We start from the raw sequence: 27,698 nt of genomic DNA on the forward strand, positions 1-27,698 counted from the left end.
TTAATACCTACCAGCCTGACCATGTATCCGTGATTTTTTAGGTTGTATTGTATCCGTGGAACGAGACGAGATTTCGCGTGGTTTGGTTGCGTTGGTTTGGTGGGTCCGTTCAGCCCTGCAAGTTACCAGCCCACACACAAGCTGAGAGGATGACAGGAATGAATGATCCAAGGTTCCTCTATCCCCAGACCAGGGTTTGTGTCTGGTGTACTCCACGGTTTGTTTGATGAGTTGAATTTGAACTTGCTGCTCACCGATAATCTTTATTTCAGAGTACCGAGAGAAGAAAAAAAATACTAGCACAGTTGATAGACAGAACGCATCGTGGGTATCTAATTGTCGGTATATGATCTACTCCTCTGTTAGGTAGATATAGTACGTGTAAACGTAGTAGACTATGACAGAGAAAAAGAATTCAACTCGCTTGTTGCATGCTCTATGTATGTAGTGTGTAGTGCCCTCTCGATATATGTACAGTAAAACTTGTCGAAGTTTCAGAATGAAAGAAATTGATCTGCGAATCCCTCAATGGGCGCTTGATGACGACTAGGATCGGACGTGATTTTAATCAATCGGTCACCAAGAATCAAAGTAAAGTGAAGCGAATCGAAGTGAATGAAGTGAACGACGAGGGCAAGCGAATGTGGTATCTCAATTCAAAGAAACGTTTGCGTTTGCTGAAGTTGTGGCCTCGACGTACGCCTCGCCAATCTGGCTGAGCGCGTCACCGCTCAGCAGCGTGCCCTGAGCGACCATAAAGTAGGCGTAGCGCTCGACGGCCTCCTGCGAGTCGAGCCACGGCAGGACCTGCTCGAGGAAAGACACCTGCGAGGCCGCGTCGCCCGTCGCGCCGAACTCGGTGATCCAGACCTTGTTGATGCCGTGCTGGGCCGCCAGCGAGATGGCCGAGTTGACGTGGTTCTTGAAGTCCTCGACCTGGCTGGCGTCGTTGTACCAGTGGATGGCGATGAAGCTCTGTCCGCACGAGCCGCCGCAGCCGTCGAGGAACTCGGACAGCCAGCTCAGGCCCTGGCCGCTGCTGCCGCTGTTGGTCACGGCCGGCGAGCCCAGTTCGGCCTTGTCCGCGTACGGCGTGATGTACTGCTTGTAGTACTGCACCGCCTCGCTGGGCGACATGTTGGCCTGGCTCGACATGTCGGGCTCGTTGAAGCCCAGGATGTGCTTGCTGCCCGACGACAGGGCCTGCTGCACCGCGTTATCCCAGCCGTCGAACATCTTGGTGCCCCAGAGCATGGGCACGTACTCGACGCCGGACGGCATGGAGCCACCGGCGGCGAAATTCCAGTTGTACGCCCACGAGGAGCCCGTGATCAGCTTGACCAGAGACACGTCGTTGTAGGCGGCGCCGCGCTTGCTGGAGGAGCGCTTGTCGTGCAAGTGCGAGTGGGCGTGGTGAGGAGCCGCCAGGGCCGAGGCGGCCATCAGACCGGAGACAACCAGGTTGGTGAAGGAAACCATTTTGATGGTGGATATGAGCGTTGGATCGAGTGTAGATATCGAGCGCGTGGCTGAATGAGACAAGGAATGGACGAATCTCAACCAGGCTCAGCTGGGAGGTCTCTAACAAAAGGAACGAAATGAGTAGGTTGGAAGAAAGGAACGACACCGTGCACGGCACAGGTAGGTCGCAGATCGAAGAGAAAGATATATATACGAGGCCACTGTGGAGGGGAAGAGGAGAAGGGAACAGTATCCGGGGAGGACGGGGCGTTTATAGATCGAGAGATCCAGGCCTGGACCGGACAATCCCCACTGGGCGGGTGCCAGCCATTCTGTGCTCACAGACTCGGTCTGGATGATATCCAACGCAGCGCCTTTGATACCTTACGTATGCGTGGCGCTGCGCGCTGAGTGGTTTGTGCCTGGATCGCGGCCCATGGAAGCCAGCGCCACGGCCCCCGGAACCAGCAGCAGCAGCGCTGTTGCATTCGGCATCCCTTTTTCATTGGATCGTGGGGAAGGATATCGTGGCCGTGGATGAAACAGGCCGTAAAACTGGCGTAAAACTGGCGGCTGCGCGGCATTGGCCGGCCCAGCTGGCGGTGATGATGCGGTGGAGAAGGGAAGCGCAGGAGACAGAGCATTCTGGCCATTCTGGACTGGCAGGCTGGATCCCATTCGCTGCTGAGGGCGTTCCTGGAAGAAAAGCGTCTGATGAATCAATCGTCTGCCCAGATCTAGCGCTGGCTTAGTGGTCAAGCCTGTTCTTCCTGCAGGAAGAATAGCGTGGCCAGCACCACCAGCTCAAATCATCCTGATCGCCGTCATATAACCGGATATTCCGAGCATCGATCACTTGCAGAATATAGGTATTAATATCATATTAATATTAATGGAATAATGGGACGTGTTTGGATGTCTCCAGCAGATCTGCAAAATCCGTGCTTCAAGACTGCTGATCACGATCGCGATCCAAGGGCACTGCACCAGCCACCGGCAGCACACCCGAAAAATACAATCACTCTGGGCTCATTTCTGTCCCGAGTAGGGATTGTCGGTGGATATCATGCGAGGAGATGCGCGGGTTCCTGCTGGGTGGCGCCGGGCGAGCCTGTTGACAGCCGGCAGCGACACGTCAGAGAGTGAACCGGACACTACAAGTAATAATAATAATATTCTGTCTTTTTTGCCCTGATTACGGAGAACTAGAATAATTTTTTTTTATTACGCGGTGAAACAAAGCCCGTTCCGGCCAATCACCACGAGTCCAGCGGTATTGGGACTCCATAAATTCACGCCTACCGCAGCCTCGTGGCTGTCGGGATGTTTCAGCATCATCTAGGCGAATTTTTACCCAGTGAGACAGCTCATAATCGGAAAAATACTGCCCGTGATTATTCTGTCTTCAGCATGATGACGACGGCGCCTACGTGGATCGCTGCGAATAGTTCGATCCCGATTCGCCGGGTCGGATTAGCCGCTCCGAGACTGGCTAGTCAAGAATTATCCTGAGGAAAAAATAAGACAGCCCTGAATAGGATTGATGCCTCAGGCATTTAATCTGGTAGATGTTTCACCTGAAAAATAAGAATAGTACTCCGTACTACTGGGATATAGTCAGGAGAGCTTGTTTATTAGCACAGGTCTCGACCTTGTCTATTTCTCCACTGGAGAACTCTTTCTAGAATGACCTGAATATAGCTACATCAAACTGTCAGCCACCTTCTCCCTTTTCAACAGGACTATGGAATGTGTACGGAGTAGGGACAATCCAAAAATTATCATCACATCTCATCTCCTGACCCACTAATTATTCGATAGTAGGTAGGTACTATCCACGTACTATATATAACCATCTATTTTTCCGTTCGTTCAGGAGAGGAGTGAATATCTGCCTTCTCGACGATGTAAAATAGATATAGATATATTGAAACTTGTCGCAGGGATGACAGCTGCATAGATGGAAACCACCTGTATATATACCGCGAAATTCCTCATCACCATCTGTCAAGAAATTATCGAAAAGAGATTCTGCTCTAGACAAGGAAAACACACCAAGCACATCCTAGACTGTGACTTTCGTGGAGTTATTGCAACAAAGTCCCTTCGAGCATCCCCGCGCATCGATGACGCGTTGACAGCGGTCATGTTGGTGCCTACGGCCGGTGGCAAAATCACGAGCTATCAATCCCACGAGATGAGAGGAGGAGATGAGTAAAATTCGACCGATTGTAAAGAGTGTAGACGCTGACTAGGTAGATAACAGTCAGTCTGGAGGTAAAATAAATGAATAAATAAATGACAGGAGCCCAGAAATCGTATGTACCAGCGATGAGTGTACTCGAGAAGCCTCGTCTTGTCTTGGATATAAATAAAATCGCGTATGACACGACATGACTTACCCGTCGAGCATGAAGGACGAGTCGTGAAAACTGCAGAGATGCGGAAGACACCTGGGGCTATACTAGAGGGGATGCACTTAGATGACACAAAACAAGGAGGGAAAAAAAAGACGACAGATAGACGTTCTCGTTCTCGTTCTCAAACCTGGACAAGCTCCTTATTATCAGCAAGCATTCAGCAAGACTCACTTTGTTATACTGCTGCTGACTATGCATTATATTATATTAGAACTTTCGGGGAACAGCTGCTAGAGCGGATGACTAGCAAAACGAGATTTACCCATCGATGCAGACCACAAATGACTACTGAATTTTGACTAAAAAGACTAGAACTTCTAGCATGACACGAAGAGATAACGATAAAATTGGGAAAAAAAAATATGATAAAATCAGCTAGCTGGTTTTGAACCAAAAATTAGGTAGAATCTCCTTCTTTTGTCGCGGTTATTTATTTACTTGGTTTCATCGTTCATGGGAGATATCCATTTAACTACCGCCTGAGACTAACTCCTTCCTCTAGACAGTGTTCATCAGTGTTCGTCGAAGCAAGCCAGTAAAAAAAGCAGCAACTAGGAAACGCATCAAGGAAGCCTACGGAGTAAATAAAGCTATGGAAGGGAAGACCACTATACTATTAATTAGTGGCCCTACCAAGCGACTTACAGCGTTGCTCCAAGCGTATAAATAAAAGATATGACCAAGGCGTACAGCTCTCCTTAGACAGCTTTGGACTGGCAGGATCTCCCTCAACTAGAGTACTTCCTATTCAAAATCAGGGTAAAACAGATAGCGATTACAGCAATTACTACAGAGTACTGCGGGTGTGTTTAGGGTCTCCCTCAGACCCCAAAAATATGTGCTCCTGGGTGGAACGTATTAGCAGATCTCTACTAGCATTAAAAACAAGAACTGGATGGGATAGACTATGATACGATACTCTGGTATCAGTCCCAAGGTGATATTGTACGTTGCAGACTTTATGCTATAGACTACTCTCCTAGGCTAGTGTAGAGGTGGAACTAGAGTAGAGAGAGCAACAGGGAAGCCCTATAGCAAGGATGGCAATAAGTTAAGATACTGACTATAAAAATAGAGTAAGATATCGGTCACGAAGGGTTCTCTAGCAGAGAACACATAGATTGCATGGCGTGGCTCCTACTACTAGGGGAGGTATAGGATATGCAGATAAGGGATTCGAATCTAGGGGATATACTAATGGGGAGACTGGTGATAGTACATGAGAAAGAAAGTGGTGATGATTATTATGCACTCAACACCATAATCCTCTGTAATTACTATTTTCTGCATTCTATAGACTTTCTATAGAATATTGGGGGAGTTTGGACGCGAACATCCTGAATACCGACTCAGCTATAACGGGTATGAATTCATCATCATCATCATCATGGTCATCATCTTCATGCCGAGGCAAACTACACGTAATGACTGTCTAGATACTACGATTCCTATCTTACACGAACGAAAAGAAAAAAAAAGATGGCTAGAAAAGATCAAGAAGAGAAGATGGAAACGTCCAAACGTTATGAGATCGCTCTGCGTTCTCTCTCTTCGATAGTATCCTATACAGACACCTAGGCACCGAAAAGTTTTTCCCGGGAATAGAGTCAAATAATCAGGTACAAGTCAGGTACATACATGTTCCTACCTACCAGTCTTGTCTACCGCGGTTTGGTCTGATTGTGATGACTATAGTGATGTAATGACTCGACGGGACGGGATGGCTTCAAGGTTACTGGAAGGAGTATCTGGCCGCAGGCCGGCAAGGCTACACATAACTACACAACAGTACCTCTTGCATTATAGTACTACTGGTCATGCTACAGGTCTTTACTTACTTACGCTAGGATATGTAAAGCACTGCGAAGAGACATTAAAGAATAATAGATGGTATGATATATGTATATTGATTGTTGATTGACCCAAGTATATGACATATCACCCATTATGTCCTGTACCACTCGACTATGACCTGTGTGTCAACAACCAACGAGTATCAAGAAAGACATCACGGTATTGATCGACGGACGACGTGGACGACGGTGGAACGGCGAGGAGGAAGGGAAGTGGACGACGACGGCGACAATGACAACAACGAAGGTGACGACTGTGACGAGACGACGGTGATGGCGATACTCGACTCGAGTCGATCGTTCGTTTGTTTGTTCACTCGTTCGACCTAACCGACAGACGACCCCCCAGCGTCTGCTCTCAGCACTCACGTACTGGCAAGCTCTTCCACCCAGCTGTGCAAGCTCAAAGGCGATCCTGAGACAGGAAATCTAGCAACTCCATGACATGGCCAGTACCGTGAGTGTCTTGCGTGCACAAAAAAAAAGAGTGTTCAAGTTGGGGGAGCCCCGCAAGACGTTGGTTGGTTGGGCATGTCACTTCATCGTTGCAAACCTGAGAGGGGTGCTCCGGGTTCTTACCTGAATTCAGTTATGACAGCAAACTGTCTAGTCAGCATCGAAGCCTGACTGACTGAGTCGTGGATGTGTGGGTGGATGGTGATGTCATGAAAGAAGACTTGTTGAGGTGAAAGGTGGGTGGTATGGGGACTTGAACGTTGAAGAAAGGGTGAGTTGGTAAAGACAGGAGAAAGATGAGTTGGTTTGGTTTGGTCTGGTCTGGTCTTGAGAGAAATATTTTAAAAGAAAGAAAAATTCAGCAGAGCAACGGGGGTCAGGGGGGTATTTATACCTTTGGAAGGCAGACTAAACCTAAGCGAGGTGATCTCGAGGAGGGTTGATCCTCAGCGACAGCAGTGAATATCAACCCTGATCCTGGAGGATGATTGGACGACAGGCGCGTGATCCTGCGCAGTGAATCCAGGCAGTACTGCAGTATTGCGAAGTGATTCATTGGTCCTCCAGGGCTCAGTGAATGGTCGAGGAGGGAAGTCATGTCTGCCTACGCGACATCTCTCGCACAGCGTCTAGCAGAGTAAACTTGGACTCTTTCTTGTATGTCTTCGCTCTACTGTACAAGAGATTTTGCGCCTTCTTCTAAGAGTTTGAGCAATCGTAAACACGATGCGTTTGGTATGTGCTTATTTGATGCCAAGCAATTGTATGTATTTACTCCTTTTATCGATAACGCTCCGTTCCGCTCCGCTCCACTGCCATGCCCGCGGGGCGGGGATGCGGGGATCTCTTATCGTCGAGTTACGGAGTTAAACACGGCCACGGAAGGAAAGGCACGGAATAGAACTATTTTATCCGTTAAGAAAAAGTGCCATCGTGAGGACCACTTAGTATAGAAAGTCTAAAGAATAAGAAAGTCTTCGTGTTGTCCTGTCTACTCCGGACTGGTCATTACGTCATTAGGTAGATATCGTACAATGTGCTGTATGCAAATGCCTGATCATAAAGTATCCGGGAGGTCAAAGATTGTCGATAATGGTACAGAATTATGATAGCAGCAAATCAAAAAAGGAAAAACACACAGAACTCCCATATCGCCAGCCAAATAGATCAAGACTTAAGCCGAGAGAGTCCGCCGGAGGTTTGCACTCACTCCTCCTCTCCTACCGCCTGATCATCTTCCGTCTTTTTGTCAAGCACATGAGAACCACTTTTCGAGGCGAGACATAGACGCGAAGGAGGTATGAATCCAATCGCGTTCCTATCGAGTCAGATTTAGCGATTTGTCCACCACTGAAAAGAACCGTCTTCGTCTGTCCAGTCACACTCTATGATGCCATCATCATCGAATTCGTCGTCGTAGACATCCCCGCTCAGAGCTGCAGTACGGTGCAAAACCCATTGCATCTCCAGTAACGCAAAACTCGGGAGTGGATGACTATCAGGATCTTCGGTATGGAGTGTAATAACGTCTCCAGAACGTATTGGTGTCATGCTTTCGCAATTCCATAACCTAATGTCCTCTGGCAATCCATCGAGGCCGCCCGGGAAAGAAGGTTTCACCGATGGAAAAACTCCCCATTTAACCCTCTTATATCGACGCAGCCAGAAGAATTGCACATTCAGGGACTTTCTATCACAAGACAGTTCCAAGGGTTTCAACGCAAAAAAAAGCGGATCTCCAGAGGTCATGGACAGTCGAGGTCAATGGAATCAAGTTCTGGCAAACTTCTGTTCTCTGTTCAGTAAAAATGGCTGTCTTCCATTCATCGATACGACTTTTGGACCAGAATTGGTCCAGCATCACCCAGAAGACGCCCTTTGGAGTAATGTCTCTCATTGAAGATGGATAAATGTGTGCGACGCTCATGGGCCTCCCATTCTCGTTACGACGCACTTTGCTTCGTCTCGCTGAATGCACTAGAATTCATAAGCAACGTTTGTCGTAAGTCTGGGATGGACCTACAAGATCTCTTACAGTTATTACTTCAACTCGATAAATAATGGGGAGCAAGAAAACATACACAATTCAACAGGTCGTCCAACGCTATCGACAGCATGAAGGGGCGAGTAAAAGTAAAACACGTCAGGTCCCTGTAGATGCTCTTCAAGCTTGTCCACGTCGCACAACCAAAGAAATGCCCAAGCGGTGCATGGGATCCTTGTATCGTCTAAGCATTCCTTCAGAGAATTCTCAAACTCTTCGATCAATCTGATGCGCTTCGGGTCTCGAAACTCTGCTCCTGGATCTTGTTCATGGACTGGAGGGTGCAAAGGTAGCCTTATATCAGATGATGCCATATCAGAGGCTGAAGATTTTCAAATGAGATAGGAGTAGTAAAGACTTTCTTAGGTAGAAGCGAGTGATTGAACTGGTGGATAAAATTCGATTCAGAGTTTTATTCTGGATCCGACAACCTGTTCACGCCAGCTGGACGGTGAATGTCGAAAGGAAAGTACGGAGAGACTCTCTCAGCAGTTCCTTCCAAGAAAGGAAGTGACGATCGGGGAGATCAACCTAGCTTCTTTTGGACTAGCGCCAGCTGCAGGAACACTATCCCTTTTGGGGAAATTCAGTGGCACCCCCGGCAATCAAGGCTAGTCCCTCAAGTACTCTGTATACATGTTGAAATATAGATCGCTGAATATGGATCGTTACAATATTAATCGAAAGGTAGAATAAATCCTACCAAGACCGGTCTCAAACAACTCAGTAGTATTCCTGATTATGTAAAGTACAGCAGCGATATCAACTAGAACCCTGCTGCCGTCTCGCCTCAAGAACCCGCAGGACATCTGCCGCGCTGTCCTTGTCGCCCTTTCTCTTCTTCCCACGTTTCCTCTTACCGCCACGTCCACCATAGACTTCTTCATCTTCGTCATCCTCGATACGGCTGCTGCCGAATCCATAATCGATGTCGTACGAGTCCAGCTCTTCCCGCCGGCGAGCCTCTTCGAGGAACTTCTTCCGTCGAGCAAGGATCTCCGGATCGACGTCTTCCTCGCCTTCTTTGGCTTCAGCAGAAGGCGATGCTTGGCGCAGCGCAGCTGCGCGTTTCAATGCTGCCAGGACGGTAGGATCGTTGGTTAGTGGGTTGGCACGATCGATAGGTTCCACCTCTTCTGTAGCAGCGCTGGTGGATGTAGAGAAGTAATTGCGAGGTTTGGACGGCTGTGGAGCAGCCTTTTCTTTGTCGATATCGACATCTGATTTGCGTTCAGGCGCTGCTGTTGCTGCTGCACGCTCACCCTCCTCCTTCTCGGACTCGGAAGAAGAGTCATCCCCACCAAGATCGGCGAGCGGGTTGTAGTCAGTCCCAACTCCTTCGAATATGTCCTCGTCCTCAGGCTCTGGTGCATCAGTGCCAGCTTTCGCCGCGACACGCGCCGGGACCTCCATCCCCAAGGGCTTCGCGTTCTTGTCGGGTACCAAGAGGCCGTTGCTATCAGTCTCCTTGCTATCAGTCTCCGGCCCCGGTTTGTCCAGCCACCTGACTTTTCTCTTCGTCTTCCCATCTGGACCTGTCGTAATCAATACTTCTTTCCGCCGGCCGCTCGCATCTTGCTCGATCCAGCGCTTCTTCTCGCCCTTGTTATCGCCAATCTTCTTGAACTTTGACCCTAGGCTGGATTCAGACGGTTGTGCAGGAGCCTGTGCAGTCGCTTCTGCTGCTGCGGCAGCTCTACTCGCTTTCAACTGGCGCAATATCTCGTCTCTCGACATTTTCTTCCCTGGTTCAGACGCAGACGGCTGAGGTGGAGGTGCCATGTTACCCTTCTTGACCTTCTCCTTTGGTGCCGCAGGTTGAATATCTTTCGCTTTCTCTTCCAGGATACGATCCAGCTCCTCGTCCACATCGTCAACCGTCGCAGGAGCCACCTCGCTTTCAGCCGGCGGTTTCTCAGCCGGTTTCGTAACATCTTCACCAGCCTTCACCCGCCTGAGAAGGTCCCAATCCAGCCCCTTGACCAGATGCGTGCTGTTGATATCGCCCCCAACGCCAATTTCTCTCCGTAGCTTCTCAAAGGTCGCCTGGTCGATCTGGCCCAGTTTCACCATTTCCTCCAGCGCCCTCACCCGCTTTTCTTTATCGTCTATCCCGTCGCCATCCGCGCCCTCGTGCTGTTCCAGCTGTCTCCTCAGTTCCGTTCGATCCTGATATCCGCTCGCCAGCTGTGTCCCTTTCGGCGCAGCCGATGACTTGAATTTCTTCGTCGGCGGTTGCTGCGATTCGCGACGGTGCTCCGCGAGTTGACGCGCGAAATCGACACCCTTGACGGAGCGACTGTTACAGTCACAGTTAGCAATCCATGTCTCCACAATAACGATAGGAAATAGCAAAATAGCAAAACGTACGGTGTCATAGGTATACTAGGCCGCATGCGCGATCCCAAAGCCGCAGCCAGAGGAGGAGGGCGACTGGCGCCGCCAGTGCCGGTGCCACCACTCGAGTCCGAGTCATTCTGTCGTCGCTGCAAAGAAGAGCCATCCGTACCGCTGCTGCTCGCTGTCTTCGATAACGACGACGGGTTATCGAGCACCAGCCGCCGGAACTGTTCGTTGTTCATGATGTAGACGTCAGAAGAAAAGAAGAGGTGCACTTTGCGTGCACACGCGGGACGGACGGACGGACTCGGCAGCCAGCAGACGAAGAGTTAATTAATCAACAAGGTGGAATGAACAGAATGACTGTCTGTAATAGTCAGTCAGTCAGTCAGTCAGTCATCAATAAATAAGAACTGGAACTGGTCATGTCGCAGAAATGATAGTCAATAATCAATTAATTCAGTAGACTGACTGACTGCCCTGCTGCGATGGCAAAATGTCCTGCCTGTTATTCCCGAAAGGGAAAGCGGTGGCGGGGATGCTCATCCCCACGGACTCTGTACCTGGCGATACTATCAAGATTCATTCAGAATACCAGACAAGAAACTGTGACAAATTTCTTTAAATAAAGCGCCTCGATGTAATCTTTAACTAAGAACATTTATATGAAAATTATTTTTCAAAAAAAAAGATACTTGAATACATACGTGAATTGCTGCAATAAGCAGTGTATGCATACACAGCACACACCTACTATCTACCTATTTTATATATCTCTCCCAACATCCCTAGCTAAGAGGGCAACTAACCCAGCACTGTAGTTATTAGTCACAAGCCATGAATTATCAATCTATCGAAGGATACTACGACTAGCAAAGCTGTCAGAATACCTCTTGGGCCAAAAAATATCATTAACCTTAAGGTTAGAGATCTAATCTGTCCACCCAGATGATGAGATAGATAGATGACTGAATAGACCGCTTTCTGGAACTCCTTGTTATGACATGACTGAACAGTGAGTGATGATTAGAGATATAAAAAAAAGGAACTGTGTGTGGGGAAGATGAGAAGGGCTCCTCCTGGGAATGGGCATCTTCCATATTGCATCTCTCTTTCGTTGTCTCGGTAGATATACTACTATACGAGTTCTTAGATCACTACTACCGCTACTGCTGCCTAGGACAATTAATATGGAACCTTGGATCAATTTCCACTATATACAAGAACACAACACACACACACACAAACACACGTATATATATTCATACATTCGTACTAAACAAATATTCCACAAAGAAAATCAACTCGAATCAAACACAAACAAAACTCACTCTGCGTGGCTAATCCGACAGTCTGACTGACTGAATGTCATCTTATCATTTCCTAGTTAACATAAATTGAATGCAAGAGGAGGAGGACGGTCAATTTTCCAAAAAAGAACTCAAAAAAGGAAGAAAAAAAATTTCGATGCAAGAGATGAGGGCATGCTAGGATATAATTAATGACATGAAAACCGACCGCACACTTCGTGATGAACATCAACATCAATCAAACATCATGAGAGAATCGATCGAGACCGTACGATCCACCTGTCTTAAGTTTTTTCTTTTTAAATAGTTTCCCACCCCCCATTGTTTATATCAGCTTCTAGCTTCCTGCTGATCGTCGCAGGGATGCTGTGTGACAGCCAGACGTCACGGAGCAGCTTGTCATACCGCTTCTGGTTGAGAATGAGCTGACGGTTCCGGCGAAGGCCAGGGTCAACTTCTCCGTGACGGTCGAGATACGGCGCAAAATGCCAGGAACCGTTGTGGTTGTGAAGATAAAGGACGGCGCATTTCCGGATGTTGATAAACAACCCGACATTCTTACCACACCTGATTTTCATCAGAATTAGTAATCGGACCCAGAGAACAGAGAACGAAACAACGATTAGACACTTACTTCTTGAGATGCTGGTTGCATCCACCCAGCTTCTTGTCCATGCAGCATACCGCTTGCGAGCAGAAAATATCCCCACAGAACAAACAGATGCTGGGGTCACTCAATTCCTTCTTCGAGTTCGGGCACCGTCTCCGGTTGGCTTCCTCGATCAGCTGATCGTAGTACTTGGGCAGACCGATCAGCTCGAAGATGGCCGGATGAGACAGGCTGGGCCAGAGCCGGTGGTCGTCTAAGCGGATTCCTGAGCGCGACGCGTTCCAGTGGAAAATCCATCCAGAAACGACATAGTCCCACGGGTTGGAGCTGCTTCGGGCAGGCGAGAAGGAAGCAAAGATCTCGTCAAGAGTCGGCAGCTGAAGGACCTTGGTGAGGCGATCCAACTCCGACATGTTCTCGTCCCCGAGACCGGAGGTCGGGAAGTCAACGCCATGCTGCACATGCAGGAGAATCACCGTCTTGCGGAGGAATGTCAATGCATATCTGGAGATGAGCCGTCGCAAAGCCATCACAACGCTCGGAGTGGCCGAGTCTTCGCCGTCCTTTACGTACCCACTCTCTGCAGGATACGAAGACCCCAGGGCCCGTCCGACGGAGTTGGATTTCAGTTCCGCCACAACAGTGTCGAAAAAGTGCCTAGTGACCGTGTATTTTTCCTCTGCCGACTCTGCTCGTAGATACTCCTCATCGTCATGCTCGGCCAGTTCCTCCTTCAACGCGAGAGGCCACAGAATAAACGTCACAGCAACCTTGAGAATCTCCGCGACATAGCACATTTGGATCAAGTGCCGGATTTCGATGTTGAGAACAGGTAACAGCGAGAGGGAGCATTCGGCGAGGAACACAAATATGTCCATCCCGAGCAAGGGCTCGATATTGCGGACATCATCCAGCAGCGCCGTCCCCTTCATACAAGGGTGACCAACGAATAACTGACACAGCTTCTGGCGATGCATCTCTTGAAACTCCTGAAGCGCACGGTTCTTGCCGTTACCATTAGATATGCCAGCGACTGCGGCATAAGAGTACGCAGTCTCCGCGAGGACACGAAGATGTGTCAGTGTCAGCTGCGGGATCTTGTCTAGGAGGGTGGCACCAGGATCGGATTCAACGCCCCGCTGAGCGATCTCGACGGCGGAAATGCTGTACCCGAAGCTCCGTATCAGGGCGTCAGTGAAGATCAGTTCGTCGCCATTGTTAGCCTCAGGCGTATGAGGGAACTGGGATTGAATCAGATTCACACGAAGTGTCTTCTTCAATCTCCGGTAGATTTGGACCAGTTCAGCGACTGGCGACTCTGCAGCTGCGGGCCCTTGTTGAAGCGGACTGGTCGGATTGATTTCCTCTGCAGAAGGGAAGAACCCGGGCATGGGCATTCTCGCGGTGGGGAGGAATTGATGGGACGGCGGCGGAGAGACCGATACCATCAGCTGCTCAATCTTCGATGACAGAGACGGAACTAGTGTCTTCGTGAGATACTCGAGGAAGACCTCCCGGTATGCAGGCGCTTGGACCGTGTCCATATCCATGATCAGCGGATAGTTGGGTGATTGAGACAAGGTATCTTTCACGCCAACATCGATGAAGTGGTCAAAAGATTGCTCCGTGTTCAAGACACCCGGGTACGACTCTTCCTTGCCCTTCCAGATGATGGGCAAAAAGGCATTCCCCAGAGCTTTGCAAAGAGGACAGACGAACTCTTTGAGAGACAAACGCTCCGGGTGATTGCGTGCGACTTGTTGGGTATGACGCCTCTGCGTTGCATTGTAATAGACCTCAAAGCACGAATAATGCATAATATGCCCGCATCCCGTGGTAACAGGTCCACGAACTGTGTTCTTAGATGAGAAGCCTTTGCTCAGACCAATCTTCTCAGTGAGCACTTCACCGCCCGAGGAGTCGAGTTTTCGAACCATGGTGCGGTTCTCTCCCGCCACACCGAACGGTCGAAGATGCTCAGCAGATCGATCCAAGCTTGAAGGCGTTTTGAGAACCTCCCTAATCCAGTCGCGGTCACGGATATCAGTCTGGCGCAGGATGCCGCTGTCCTGTACCAAGGCAAATGTGCCGTAGAGTCTCGAGTCATTGGTCTCTTCCTGGCACAGGATACATGTTCCGCTGGGATACTTCCAGAGCTTGGTTTCAGCTTCACCTTGTTCTTCAGACTCAAGGTCGCTAAAGTCTTCATCTCCCCAGTCGATATTTCCCTGGCTATTCAGGAAATTCTGCTGCTGTTGCTGGAACTGGGCCATCACTCGCGCTTGTCGGTCCAATGCTTGCTTCTTCTTGAGTTCCTGTTCTGCCCCCGCATTGCTTGCGGGGGAACCGGTATCAAGCCTCTCATACGGGAATTTCAGAGTAGCAGTTGCGGATGCATATGTGTTGGGCCGCTTCTGCCACATCCTCTTGAGGATATGCATGATCTTCGCGCTGCAGGACTCGTACTCGCTCATGGTGGAAATCTTTTCCAGGAGACCGATAATTGTCAGATTCCCAGCCTGTGTGGTCCTGGACTTCGACAGCGCGTGTGATATAAATGAATGAGACGATTTGTCTTCCATGTCATCCTCGTCGGTATCATCCTCGATTGTAGCAACGAGGATCAAGTGAAGCACGATTTGAAGGAAGGTCTCCACGCGGGTAACAGGAATCTGTGGTGTGCAATCCTTGCAGCACAGTGCGTAGTCGAGACACTGATGGACAATCTGAGCGAACAGCGGCGTTCTCGTAAACTCTGATAGCCGTGCAAACGCGCCGCTCGTAATCGGCCGAAGCTTAGGCTCGAAAACAATATCAGATGCCTTTTTCCCGGTCTTCTTGGCCACCCAGTTCCGGTAAATACTCTCCGCCTCATCTCGTTGATTCTTGTTGTAGTGGGCACTGTAGGGATCCACAAGATCGATGTAGTCGGACTTCAGTTCAAAAGTACCCGTGTCATTTAAGCCTTCAGGTGGACGGAAGGTGGCCACTTCCTCTAGGACATCTTGGAAAATGTCAGTCTCGAGCAGCTTGTCGCTGAGACGGGTTGACAAGTCTGAGAAGGAGAGTGGCTTGAAGCATAGGACGTGCGCGATGTCTCGGCTGATATTCTCACGCGTGAGGCTCGCGTCATCATCAATCGGTATCAGAGATGTCCGATCGGTAATCAAGATGATCAGCAGATGGACAAATTCCTCCGCGACATCCACAATCTGCGAATCTTCGTAGCCGGAACGAGGGATGTAACCTCTACACATCCAGTCCACCATACCAAATCGGTCGGCAATTGATGCAAGAACCCTGCTTGGATCGCACGTCACCAGAGCAGTCTGGAGCAGGAAGATATCGCGATAGTATGCAAAGTCGCGAGATGACACCCCCCGGTATTGTGACATCTGATGGCGAAGGCTGAGACCGTTGCGTACCCACATACCGGCCTTCATCTGGGCGAGCCAAGCACACACCCTGAGCGGGTAGTCAAACATCGTTAGGAGGAGATCTTCGTTGCTCAGGTGTCTATCATGGACATGCTTGTCATTGGCCACCTGAGCGGCCTGCAGCAAGATGTCTCGCATCATTTCGCTGCTCATTCCCCTGCCACATTCGAGCAGCCATGAAAGCGTGTAATGAAGGGCGTGATGGAAACTGATCGAGCCCTTTTCAACAACAAAGTCCACCACGCGGTGACGTGGAATCTGTCCTGAGGGCTGGACCTCAAAATCGAAGCACGGCAGTAACTTGAAGCGAACGTATTCTTTAATTTCGGCTTGGTCGAATCGCTTTCTCTCCACGCCGGTCGAGTGGACAATGGCCGAGATGGCAGCGGCCTTGATTGCACGTATAAGATTCTCGCCAGCGGCCTCCGGATGGCGAAATGCTTCACAGAACTGACGGCAGAGCCGGTTGATTTCCCTCATCAGGATAGAAGCGCTGATCCACGCATCTGTCTCGTATTCTACATGTTCGCCGACTGCGCGCACGTTGGGACAGATTCCCTGCGGTAGCTTCACGAGATCAAGGAATTGCAACAGATACTGGTCTTCATTGCGAATGCGCTTCTGCACATACTCGGATTGCAACAGATACCGCAGGTCGAGGAAGAAGTGATAGAGACGTCGATTGGTCACCGACCCAGCGTCGAAGGCCAGGGTTGCCGTTGGGTTCACTTCATGAGGCTCGCCGACTTGCCGAGTAGTGAGGAAGGTGTAGAGGATAGCCATGACTTTGGTGAGGAAATTTCCCCGTTGAACAATTTCCTCCGTGATGGATGGAGTCGTGAGGAGCTGCAAAGAGAGATTGACGATCGAATGATCCGGTTCTCGATCGGCAATCAGATACAATTGGGCCAGAGCAGTGTAGAGCGCCGACAAACGCAGACCCAGGATCCGCTTAAACTGAGGGACATTGACCACAGTGCTGATATACAGGTCTCGAAGATCTGTCCTAGCCTTTTTCCACAATCGGAGATCGAACAGGATCATCCAGTCTAAGCGAGTGCGCTGGCTGAGATCTTCATAGGGAGGGACGTCTCCTTGTGGGGGAATGGCTGACCGAGCCTGCCAATGACTTGGGGTCTTCGCAGGCGGAGGCTTGACGGAGATTGTGGGAGTCCTGGGGATTTTGACATGTGACGTTTCGGGCTGAGGCGTTCTGTCTCCAGATTCAGATTCCTCAGCTGGCCCTTGCGTACCATCACCTTGGCGTGGAGGAGGTGGCGGCGGTGGAGGAGGATATCCAGCCAGGGTCGCCTCAGCGACCTCGAGTTCATCATCTGCGTTGCCCATTTCCATGTCGCCCTGCTGGTCGTTTTCGACTTCCTCTCGAAGCCGGTCCAGGTCAATTTCCATTTCATCATATTCTTCCTCTTCTTCCTCCTCATGTCCTTCGACGTACTCCTCTTCTTCCTCTCCATTCTGGCCTTGCTCCTCACCATTTTCCTCGACTTCCTCATCCTCCTCTGAAGCTAGAACAACCTGACCTTGAGGCGACACTGTCAATGTAATTGCTCGATAAGGCCCATGGTCGGTCCTCTCATGGTCGTCAATGCCCCTCATTCCGATATCCGCATTGTACGCGCCACTGCCCCGCCGCCAAGGTCGTAGAAGCTCCTCACAGACGACAAGGCGCAGGATCTCATTGTCGTCACCGAAGCTGCAGCCGGCAATATCGGCAAGCCACTCAACAATCGTCCCGCACATCTGCTCCCTGAAGGTATCTCGGGAAGAGCGTATTGTCACCGTGACTTTGATCTGTTCAATGGTCTTGGACACTTGTAGTAGTCTTCCCAGATCCTTGGAATACTTGACCACACTTCTGCCGATATCGTTCGTCTCGTGTGCTTTGGCATAGCCGAAGCTGTCTCGTTCCCTACACGCCCGTGTAACCTGGTGAGCTACATCACGAATGGTATGCTTCTCATCGTTCCAAAGTGCGAGAGCAAACTCCGGCTCCTCTTCCGGCTTGTCGCCCTCGCCATACCACCCTGAATGTAGTCGTGATGCCTCCTCATCGTGCCGGATTCCTTCTTCCGTCTTGGGCAGCCTCAGCTGCTCCGGTGAACACGAGATAACATCGCAGAAGTAATCAAGCGCTCTCGAAATTGTTGTCCTGATATCATCCACCCATTCTTGCGGCAACGGGGCTTTTTCACGCTCTTTCCCTTTCGTGTCGCCTTTATCGGTATGAATTGCACAGCACAGGGGCACCCGCCATGCCTCTTCATCACCGCAGTCACAGCATCCACAGTTACCAGACGATAGCGAGATCTGGTACTGGTGACCAGTGTGATCCGAGGCGTCGAAGCAGCGACTGCACAGAACGCACGTGTCATCCGCGGCGCAGGTAAGGCAGCGGTATGTCCCTTCTCCGGCCCGAAAGATGTGCCCGCACCTCTTCCCTCGGGCAGCTTCGCTGTATTCTGCACCTTCCTTGGCCCCCTGCGCCTCCGCTAGCTTCCATCGTCCGTCGGTCGGCGGTCCATCTGGGAACAGGAGCTGCAGGCGTTCGGTATCATGTCCCGCGAGAGAGAGGAATAGCAGTTCCAGCAGATCCCGCTCCGCTTCGGGACCGTAGCGGTAGTTGTGCTTCGCCGGCAGGCGCAGAAGGCCTTCGCCGAGTCGCTTCTCACATTCCGTGAGCATGGTGTGAGACGCTATGTCTTATTTCGGGGAACCCATGCGTGGTGGATGCAATTAGAAAAAGTCGTCTGCTGCGATGAGGGGTGATAGGCCCGGGGGGGGGGGTAGTTTCGGCAGTTGAGGAAGCAGGTAAGCAGGACCGATATTCGACTGACGATTATCAGGAGTCGGCGGATTTTTGTATTTTTCAAGCTATCAACAATGGAACTGTGGCAAGAGTCAGTGTTGGTAGGTGATCCATGCGATAAGGTATTAGTAACGCATACGCGAGGCGATGGTGGGACTCGGGGAGGGGAGGTTTGGAGATACGCAGCGAAGCGCTCTCAGGTGCAACAAGAGTCGCGGAAAAGAAAAGGAGAAAACTCGATGCGAAGCTCTCTCAGCGGCAACCAATGCTACTGGCTAATTTCTGGGACGAAAAGGCAAGAAGATTGCCCGCAGTGTCAGGGAGGAGCGTGGAAGAAATTCGAGGTGGAGGTGCGGTGCTGCAGGCGAGTGTTCTCGCTATGACATAGTCGAGCTGGGCAGAGCTCTCTTGCTAGCGCCACCCGGCCTGCAGAAATGCTGTCGAGTCTCCGCCACCGCCCAATCAGTAGGCACGCACGCCAACACAGGGCTACTGGCATTCGTTTCTAGAGCTACGATTGAATTCTCTGTGCGCTAGGATAAATAGTAATAATGAGATCAATGCTTGGAACGGTAATAGATTCAATGAAATGGCGGAAATTCTATTGATTTGTCCACCCCGAAGGGAATCACATAAGATACACGGAATTGTTCTTTTTTTCCCCATCAAACCACCAACGAGCGCAATTCGAGACCAATTGCGTCGCGTTTACTCCTCTTCTTCCTCCGGCTTCTGGATGTACTTGTGACGGATGTCCTTCCATTGCCGCTGTACAGGTGAATCAGCTGGGTGTTCTCCAATCTCGCTCTGAATGGATCAGTCATAACGTACGCCCTGGTTCATGTAGTCCCAGATCTTGTTCGACGCCGTGTCGAATGCACTGTTACCGCGAACCAAAAGTTAGCCGCCTGTTTCTTGGGAACAGAGGGAAACCGCCGTATTCCGACACGGACGGAACAAGACATACATCTCGAAAGCGAAGGCGCTAGTGAAGATGGTGGTCAGGAAGACCGCATTCCTCTGAATGAAGGTCCTAGAAAATAGCATCGATCGATTAGCAAGGCGAGTCTGGCTGGTACGTCATGGTCGGCATTGGACGTAGGGAGACTTGCTGGTAGATGAACGAGGACAACTGGGCCGAAAAGCTCGCGAGTTAGCCATTGAACCCCAGAGAGCACACAGCAACGGGTATAACTTACGCCAGCCATTTTGACAGAGGCGACTATGACAGAGGAGAGGAAGTGGAGGAGTCGAGAGACGAGACAGTGCTGGTATCGGGCAGTGAAAGGTCGTCTGTCGAGGTTGCGGATGAAGTTGGCGGCCGAACGCGAAAAGCGTCCCGTAGCCGGGAATCCCCGGCTCGCTGATTGGCCCACCCACGCGCACCCGGCAGACATCACCAACGGCACTCCCCCGGCCACATGGTGAATGCAAGTCCAAGACACTTATTATTTCGCCCTTGTCTTGCAGCAAGACCTGCTTCTCTTTGTCGGCCTCGTATAAATTCACTGACTCTCTTTACCACGATACACCCACACTGCATGGTACACTCCCTCCCAACAGCCTCGCGCTCTCGTCAGCCATAAACCAAAACCACCATGTCTTCTGCACCGCAGAACAAAGTCTCGTCGTCCGGCATAGTCGTTGATGCCGTGACTGGCGAACGACGCGTTCCATCCTCTATGCGCGCAGACGGCTCTATGCGCAAAGAAATCCGCATTCGTCCCGGGTACCGCCCTCCAGAAGATATCGAAGTCTACAAGAACCCGGCTGCAGAGGCCTGGAAGAAGCGCGGCTCGTTCGTCCCCGGTGCAGAAGGTCTCAAGGATAGCCCGCAGCCGAAGAGTGGAACGCCTGTCAGCAACAAGAACGCCAAGAGAAGAGAGGCGAAGAAGAGAGCCAAAGCAGCAGGTGCTGGCGAGGATAACGCAGCGTCAGCGACAGACCAGAAAGACGTGACGAGCGCCGCTCAGACCAACGGTGACAAGACGAAAGAGGAGCAGCCTGCCGTCGACCCAGAAGCAGAGAAGGAGAAGAAGGTCCGCAACCTGAGGAAGAAGCTCAGACAGGCACGAGAACTACGGGACAAGAAGGATAAGGGCGAGTCTCTACTCCCAGAGCAACTGGAGAAAGTGATCAAGATCAACGAGATCATCCGCCAGTTGGAATCTTTAGGCTTTGACGCGGACGAGGAGAAGAAAGCCTCCGTCGAGGGATAGATAGGTCCACGGAAATCCTGTGAGCCATGGCGCCTTGTCTTCAAAACGGTGCACCTCAACAAAGGGCCTCAGCAACAGCAAAAACTATCAACGCCATATCGACTACACTTGTGTTTTGTGTCGAAATGGCCAGAGGCATACGCCCTGAAATATTGCAAGCAGACGAGACAGTACAACAATTTCATCCGACCGGTGATACAGTGGATAGCTTCGAAGTTCGAACGCGAAGCTCGTTACCATCTCATACCATACTTTCCTGGATCCTCGGGAGAATTTCAACGAAGGACAAAAAAAAAGACAAAAATAAATCACCACCCTCCCGAGTGAGCCACGCTTTCTCTCGCAGTGACCCGGATGGAAATAGACACGACGACTACTGTTACTACTACTGCTCCCTCTACTACTACCTCTACTACTACTACTCGATTCTAGCCGAATTTATTCTCCCACCCCGGCTAAGCAAGCAAATATTCACAAAAGAAGAGGAAACACTCCAGCTAGGAGGGGGACTGGAGAATGGAATTGATACCCCGCTTTGGAACTCAACTCAACCGGCGAAAAAAGCAGAGTAAAGCAGAGTAGCTTCATGCTCGATCAATGCTTAGCATACCTATTCATGTACATACAGTACTCTAGCTAGCTAGCTATGTATCAAATCCAAAAAAAAAATTAGACCTCAATTAAATTGAATTGAACCCTACCTAGCATTGGGATACCTCAAGACCTCAAGTGATCTATCTATCTCATCTACCTACCTACTTAATATACATATACAACATATACAGTCAAAGCCTCGGTTCCCCTTTTTTTCCCGGCTACCTAATACCTACCTAATATCTAATCGACAGCCTGTTACGTTTCCCAAAACGGATCCTAAGGCCTTCTTCTCACTGAGCTGTCTCAGTATCAATACACACAACTAGAACCGATCAAAGAAGAAAAGAAAAGAGAAGAGAAGAGAAGAAGCTCAACTGAGTGAGCGGAGCGCCCACAGTGCCGCCATTCCATTCCGTTGCTTTGACCTGACCTGACCTGACCTGACCTGACCGGGTGACAACCCAGCCAAGCTCTCCCCCAAGGGACGGACTCAAGAGGGTCAGGGAGATAGATAGATGGGTCCGGGAAGGAGGCACTCATTCATAACAGCCATTTTTCTTTTCCCACTCAATTCAACCACGAGACGAGCCCTTGGGGGGTGTTACCAGGGTCTTTCTTTTCCTTATTACTGATATATAACCCCTCCCCTTCCCTTCCAAGGTCTACAGTTCGACTCGTACTCGTAGGTAGATCAGGCGCTTTTGTTTTTTTTTGTCTCAATCGCGAACCCGCACTGGACTACCTGAAAAGAAAAGAAAAGAAAAGAAAAAAAAATTCCCAATGCGAGGCGCTCTTCGCTAGGATCTGCACATGACCATGACTATCCTGCTAGACTAGACAGAAGAAACAAATGATAATATTACTCTGTACTTCTGAGCAATTCAATTCAATTCAATTCAGTCCAAATACAGCGCCGCATCTTCAGGCGTTCCGACAAAGTACCGCACCGGCGCCGTCGCGATGCCCCCTTCTAGGTCCCAGTCGCGGTAGTTCAGCCGGCTCAGCGGCTTGGTCATCTTGCCCGAGAGATCGGGCCGGTGGGCGCCGACGCCGTACGACGCGGCGAGGTACGCCTGCGAGATGCAGTCCGTGACCCCGATGCCGTTGATGTTGTACCAGTTCCCGGCTAGGGTCAGGCGCTGGTTGAATTCCTCGCGCACGGCTTGGGACAGGTCGTCCATGCGGGAGAGATGGCCCACGGTGTGCTGCGGGATCGCGTTGCGTTGCAGCTGAGCCTTTGCCACGGCGGGAGATTCCTTGATGCCGAGATGGCGCTCGAGTAATGACCGTGCCATTGAAATCGCCGAGTCCGCGTCCGGATAGTCTGACTCCAGCCAGCCATCCCACCAGTGCCCCCCCATTATGACGGTGAACTTGGTGCCGGGCGCAGTGTCTTGGCCGGCGCTCGTGTCGGTGCCAAATATGACCCCGAGTGCCCGTTCGGGGTTTTGATCAAACGGGATCGACCGAGGGATGAGGTAACCGAAACCGTGATATGGAATCAAATCCGGCTTGTCGTAGTACAGGTTCACGACCATCACGGTCACGGCATAGTCGTGCTGCTGAAGTAGTCTCGCAGTGCGGTGAGGTACTTTCTGGTCACCTTCAGCACCCGCTAGAATGATCTTGGCCAATTCAGGCGCCGGCGCTGTAGCAACGATGCGATTGTGAGTTCTAGAGTTGCCCTCTCCGAATCGAACCTGCAGATGAGATTAGATCGTCGTCTCAAGATATCGACACGCTCGTCTCAGTCTACCTACCGTCAATTCAGACGTTTCTTCGTTCCTGCTAATGGCACTAATGCCTGTGTCAGTCAATACTTCAACCTTTTCAGGCATCTCTTTGAGGCGAGCTGTCAATTCCTTGACTAGCTCGCCCAGTCCGTTCTTCAAGGTCAAGACACTTGAGCCTTGCACAAGCCGACTAAGAGACCGCCAATGATCCTGGGGCCGTTCATGTTCGACGGCATGCATAGCAAGCATGTCGTCTGTAGCAATAAATCTCTTCCCATCCCTCTGAAGCTCGTAAAATGACGACATGACGCGCTTCTCGTTCTTTTCAAGGTCTCGGTATGGACCCATCAGCGTCTGCGCGCTGAGTTTATAGATGTCTCCCGCGAAGATTCCATGGTAAATGGCAGAGACCACATTATCAGCAACTTTCGAACTTGTTCTCCTGGCGACAAAGTCTGCCACTGACTCGTCCTGATTCCGGTACGCATCCTCTCCCGCTGGCCTCGCCTGTTCGGTGAGCATACCCCACATTAACTCCTCGAACACTGGCTCGGTGATAAGGGCTTTCGTGTTATTCCAAAAATTCCCGAAGACCCCCAGATTGGGGTTCGCAGACGGCACACGCACGAGATGATCCGGATAGTAGATGTAGCGATTCGTCGCGGCAGGAGACTTCCGACTCGTGACTAGGATTTGATCCTCCAAGTACAGGTCCAGAAGCTATAGCAACGATAATGAATTAGCAATCAGCCTCTCATTACATATAGCAGGCTCAGGTTCACCAGCACATCCGTACCAAGTCCAGCGTGGGGAGGCACGCTGGCATCCCGACCCTCAACGTCCGCGGTCCATACTCAAAGACGACCTGCCCACCATCGACATCCACCGTCTCTGACTGCAACCAGCCGCCCAGCCGGGAAGATTTCTCGTACAGCGTGACCTTGGTGCAATCCGGGTCCTTCGCCAGCCTGTAGGCGGTGGTGAGGCCTGTGATCCCGCCGCCTATGACGGCGGCGTCGAACGGTTTAGCACGCGAGTGGACGGACCGGCTGCGGCCATGATTAAGGACTGTCAATTGTCGTCGAATCGTCCGGAATGCATGGCTAACAAGACATGGTTTCTGCATTGCCGAAGACAGGCATGCCAGAACGCGTTTGACCGAGTGACTCGAGGGGCAGCAAAGAGAGCAAAGAAAAGAAAGCTGCGGCGGAGCTCCGTCGGCGAGGTTCAGTAATTACCGCCGCGCTGAAAGTTACGGCACGTGCATACGTAATAAGCAGGATGGCACACTAGAGTGCTACGACGTCAACCACATAGCTACATACTCATTTACACTCCTTCATGGGCAGTTACAATGACTTCACACCAAGTCTTAACGCTTCTGCATTCTCCCGAGTTCATTAAATCAGAATTCAATGTACATACATTCAACGCCCCTTTTTCCCAAGTCTCGTCCGCCCGTTGCAGGATAATACATGATAACAAAACCCATGGGAATCAGAACAAGAAAATGAAATAAAAGGTGTGGTCAATGGCCAGCCTGCAAAATCCCCGCGCAAGCTGCAGAGTATCATTCTCAGCTCCTTCCATCTCAAGTGATCAGCTCCTGGCCTTGGGAGCCTTCAGGAGCCGCGCCGGGCTTGATCAACTCCTCCTCCGCATTCTCATCTGCAACAAACTTCCTTTCGCTGACATGGGTCTTCTCCTTCTTGTCATCCGCAACCCACACTTTGTCTGCAAAATTGCCTTTCTGGCCCTCCTTGTGTTTGTAGGGACAATTCCGGTTAAGACAGGGATGGAATTTGCATGGCGTCGTAAGGTGGGTGAATTTGCATCCAGGGACATTGCAATCAGCACCGTTGCGACATAATGGCATGCTAGGATGCTTGAATGGACAGTGAGGGTTTGCACAGTGAGGGAAGAAGCGGCAAACTTCTTCGGCTTGATGAGCTTGCTTCAAGGCTGGAGATGGGTGACGTCCAGTACACTTCTTGTTTTTGCATGCGGGACCAAAAGGGCAGGTATCCGTCACGTCGACAAGAATGCCTTCGGGCGCAGCAGGTGATTGGTGTGCATAAGGACAATCCTTCTTTGTACACCGTAGATTATACCGACAGACAGTGTCCGTGTTGACTTCTCCCTTTTCACCATCCTTCTGAGTCTGATCCGCAGTCGTGTCCATCTCTCCATCGGGCGCCGTCTGCTCATCAGGTTTCTTGACCGAGATTCCATTCTGTGCCGCCCGGGCGGCGAAGTCGCCCCCTTTGTTGCGCTGCGGCTGTTCGACTCGTTCAAAAAGAGATTTACCCTGCTGACCCTGTGCACCTTGTTGGAAATTCGGGTTCACCGCAGGGGGCATAAAGCCGGGCATGAGCTGGGCCATCATTCTCGCTTGCTCTTCGAGAAGAGCCATGAGCTGCATCTGGTTCTCCGGGCTCATCTGCATGATATTGCCTGCTGGAGAGCCCTGCATCTGTCCACCCTGCATCCCGTGACCCATTCCTCCCATTTGTCGACCTTGGCCCATTCTTCCGTGTGGACCTCTGGGACCCTTGTGAAAATCACGGGCGTGCGAATTGATGCGCCCTAACCCGGGCTGAGCGCGAACGCGATGGAGCATCGAATCGCCGCTTCGCTCCATGTTCTTGTTGATCTGGCCTAGTAGTCGGCCTCGTCCACCTTGTCTGCCATTGCGCATGGCTCGAGGACCCGTTGGCCTAGTCCAGTCGCGGTTAGTCAGGGATTTGCATGGAGTCAAAGGACTGGGGTATACATACACAGAGTCGCCTTGACCCGAAGCTTCACCCATCTCCGCATCCTGCTGGTTCTGTTGAGATGGGGCGTTTCCTTGGTCATTGAAGGATGGGATGGCTTGCGTAGAGGGAGGTTGTTCGGAGGTAGAGGACGCGCCGTTGATCTGTTTATCAAGAATCTCGACCTGTTCGAAGAGCCAGCGAGAGAAGTCAAGAGCTTGCGTGTCACCTTCACCCAGGTTGAGAAGGTCGTTTGAAAGCTCATATGCGATCTGCTCCTGGGTTTTGCCGTTGACAAGCATGAGAATCACGTATTCTGTTAGAGCCGAGTCCTCGCCGCCATCAGCGCTCCATCCCATTTCCACCAGCTTGGGCTGCACAACATTGCTTAGGGCTTCCGCCAGAGGCGTGCCCAGGGTCACCACAGGTGGCATGTTTCACAGAGCTTGCAGTCAAAGAAACACGAACAAGACGATGTGATCTGGGAGACCAGAGACAGCAGAAGATAAGAATGTGTCGAGGGAAGAGCTTTCTTCCCACGCCACCTGGGTGAACCAGATCACTAAAATAGAATAGGCACCGAAAATAACGAATAGACCATCAACCTGGGCCGTGAGATAACAGGATGAGAACCCAGAACTGGCGAATACAGTACAGGAACGATAATGGGGGAGGTGCGTGCGTTCCTTCAGGTCGCGCGGGACTGGGATGATGAAAGCCGGTGATCACCTTCCGGCGGTGGTTGAGCGGGCCAAGACAAGAGCAGCCACAGCCATCACCGCCACAGTATTGAACAGCCACAATAGTCACGGTAATACCCAACCATCCTGTGTGATTAGTCATCAGTATTATCGTCTGTTCAGTCACTGGAAATTTGGAGGATTACACATAAACTTACAGAGTAATTCCCATGGATGCTTAGAGATATTCCCAATATATTATTACTGCTAATAAATATTCCTACTAATATGCCTAGGCATTTTGTATCAGGCCTGGCAATGGCCAACTTATAGCCAGATAGCCAGTTCCTATTTCTAATCTTCTGATTGTAGAGAGGTAGACAAATATCTCCATTGCAGGTTACCAAGTACTGGATAGCCAGTTTTAGGGATGCGATAACAAGGGGAAATGAATATTGAGAAATGAATATTGACGTTCCTAGAAAATCTGATGTCACACGAAGCGCACGTGCAGTCAGCACTCAATTTCGAACCCAACCACGACCTGCAGCCTTGGAGAAATACGACTCCCCTTTTTGTGCATTCGAACCAGAAAAAGCCTCCAATCGATCGAATCGATAACTGTTCCTTCGTTGGACGGGCTCAATTAATATTACTACGAGGTTAATAATGCCATGCAGTCTTGTTTTCCGAGCCCCGACCGCGCCGAGGGATCGTGGGTTGACACGTGCATCGCGATAACAGTTCTGCCTAGTTGGAAAGAAGGGAAGTCTATTATCTTTGTCGACAGACTCTGCTTGAATTAATTAGACTTTTTTTTTTACAGGGATAGCTGCCAATGACTGCTTTCAAAGACCCCACAACTCCGCACCGTTATGCAGCTCGCAACTTGGCACGATCCCTCCATTTCTGCACGCTCGGGCGTCGGCTGTCGGTCAGGGAGTACCCCGGACATGCC

General features: G+C 50.7%; 6 protein-coding genes across 6 annotated transcripts; 1 reads left to right on the forward strand and 5 right to left on the reverse strand.

Annotated features, from left to right (window-relative positions):
- Positions 1-351: 351 nt before the first annotated feature.
- On the reverse strand, positions 352-1,479 carry T310_2875 (uncharacterized protein; the record flags this gene model as incomplete). The annotated part of the gene is made up of 2 exons (XM_013474307.1): positions 352-436; positions 701-1,479. 2 exons carry the CDS (start codon positions 1,477-1,479, stop codon positions 352-354), a joined length of 864 nt encoding a protein of 287 aa, XP_013329761.1.
- Positions 1,480-8,996: 7,517 nt separating this feature from the next.
- Positions 8,997-10,816, reverse strand: T310_2876 (uncharacterized protein; the record flags this gene model as incomplete). Its single annotated transcript, XM_013474308.1, has 2 exons — positions 8,997-10,533; positions 10,605-10,816. 2 exons carry the CDS (start codon positions 10,814-10,816, stop codon positions 8,997-8,999), a joined length of 1,749 nt encoding a protein of 582 aa, XP_013329762.1.
- Positions 10,817-12,183: 1,367 nt separating this feature from the next.
- Positions 12,184-18,634, reverse strand: T310_2877 (Ubiquitin--protein ligase; the record flags this gene model as incomplete). Its single annotated transcript, XM_013474309.1, has 2 exons — positions 12,184-12,451; positions 12,519-18,634. The coding sequence occupies 2 exons, from the start codon at positions 18,632-18,634 to the stop codon at positions 12,184-12,186; spliced, it is 6,384 nt and encodes a 2,127-aa protein (XP_013329763.1).
- A 1,722-nt stretch (positions 18,635-20,356) lies between these two features.
- T310_2878 (uncharacterized protein) lies at positions 20,357-20,977 on the forward strand (the record flags this gene model as incomplete). Its single annotated transcript, XM_013474310.1, has 1 exon — positions 20,357-20,977. The coding sequence occupies one exon, from the start codon at positions 20,357-20,359 to the stop codon at positions 20,975-20,977; it is 621 nt and encodes a 206-aa protein (XP_013329764.1).
- A 1,493-nt stretch (positions 20,978-22,470) lies between these two features.
- T310_2879 (Protoporphyrinogen oxidase) lies at positions 22,471-24,433 on the reverse strand (the record flags this gene model as incomplete). The annotated part of the gene is made up of 3 exons (XM_013474311.1): positions 22,471-23,274; positions 23,335-24,027; positions 24,104-24,433. The coding sequence occupies 3 exons, from the start codon at positions 24,431-24,433 to the stop codon at positions 22,471-22,473; spliced, it is 1,827 nt and encodes a 608-aa protein (XP_013329765.1).
- A 465-nt stretch (positions 24,434-24,898) lies between these two features.
- T310_2880 (Nuclear polyadenylated RNA-binding protein Nab2) lies at positions 24,899-26,494 on the reverse strand (the record flags this gene model as incomplete). Its single annotated transcript, XM_013474312.1, has 1 exon — positions 24,899-26,494. The coding sequence occupies one exon, from the start codon at positions 26,492-26,494 to the stop codon at positions 24,899-24,901; it is 1,596 nt and encodes a 531-aa protein (XP_013329766.1).
- Positions 26,495-27,698: the final 1,204 nt, after the last annotated feature.

This window comes from Rasamsonia emersonii (assembly GCF_000968595.1).
Source record: "Rasamsonia emersonii CBS 393.64 chromosome Unknown ctg1118621760041, whole genome shotgun sequence".
In the NCBI taxonomy this organism is placed as follows: Eukaryota; Fungi; Ascomycota; class Eurotiomycetes; order Eurotiales; family Trichocomaceae; genus Rasamsonia; species Rasamsonia emersonii.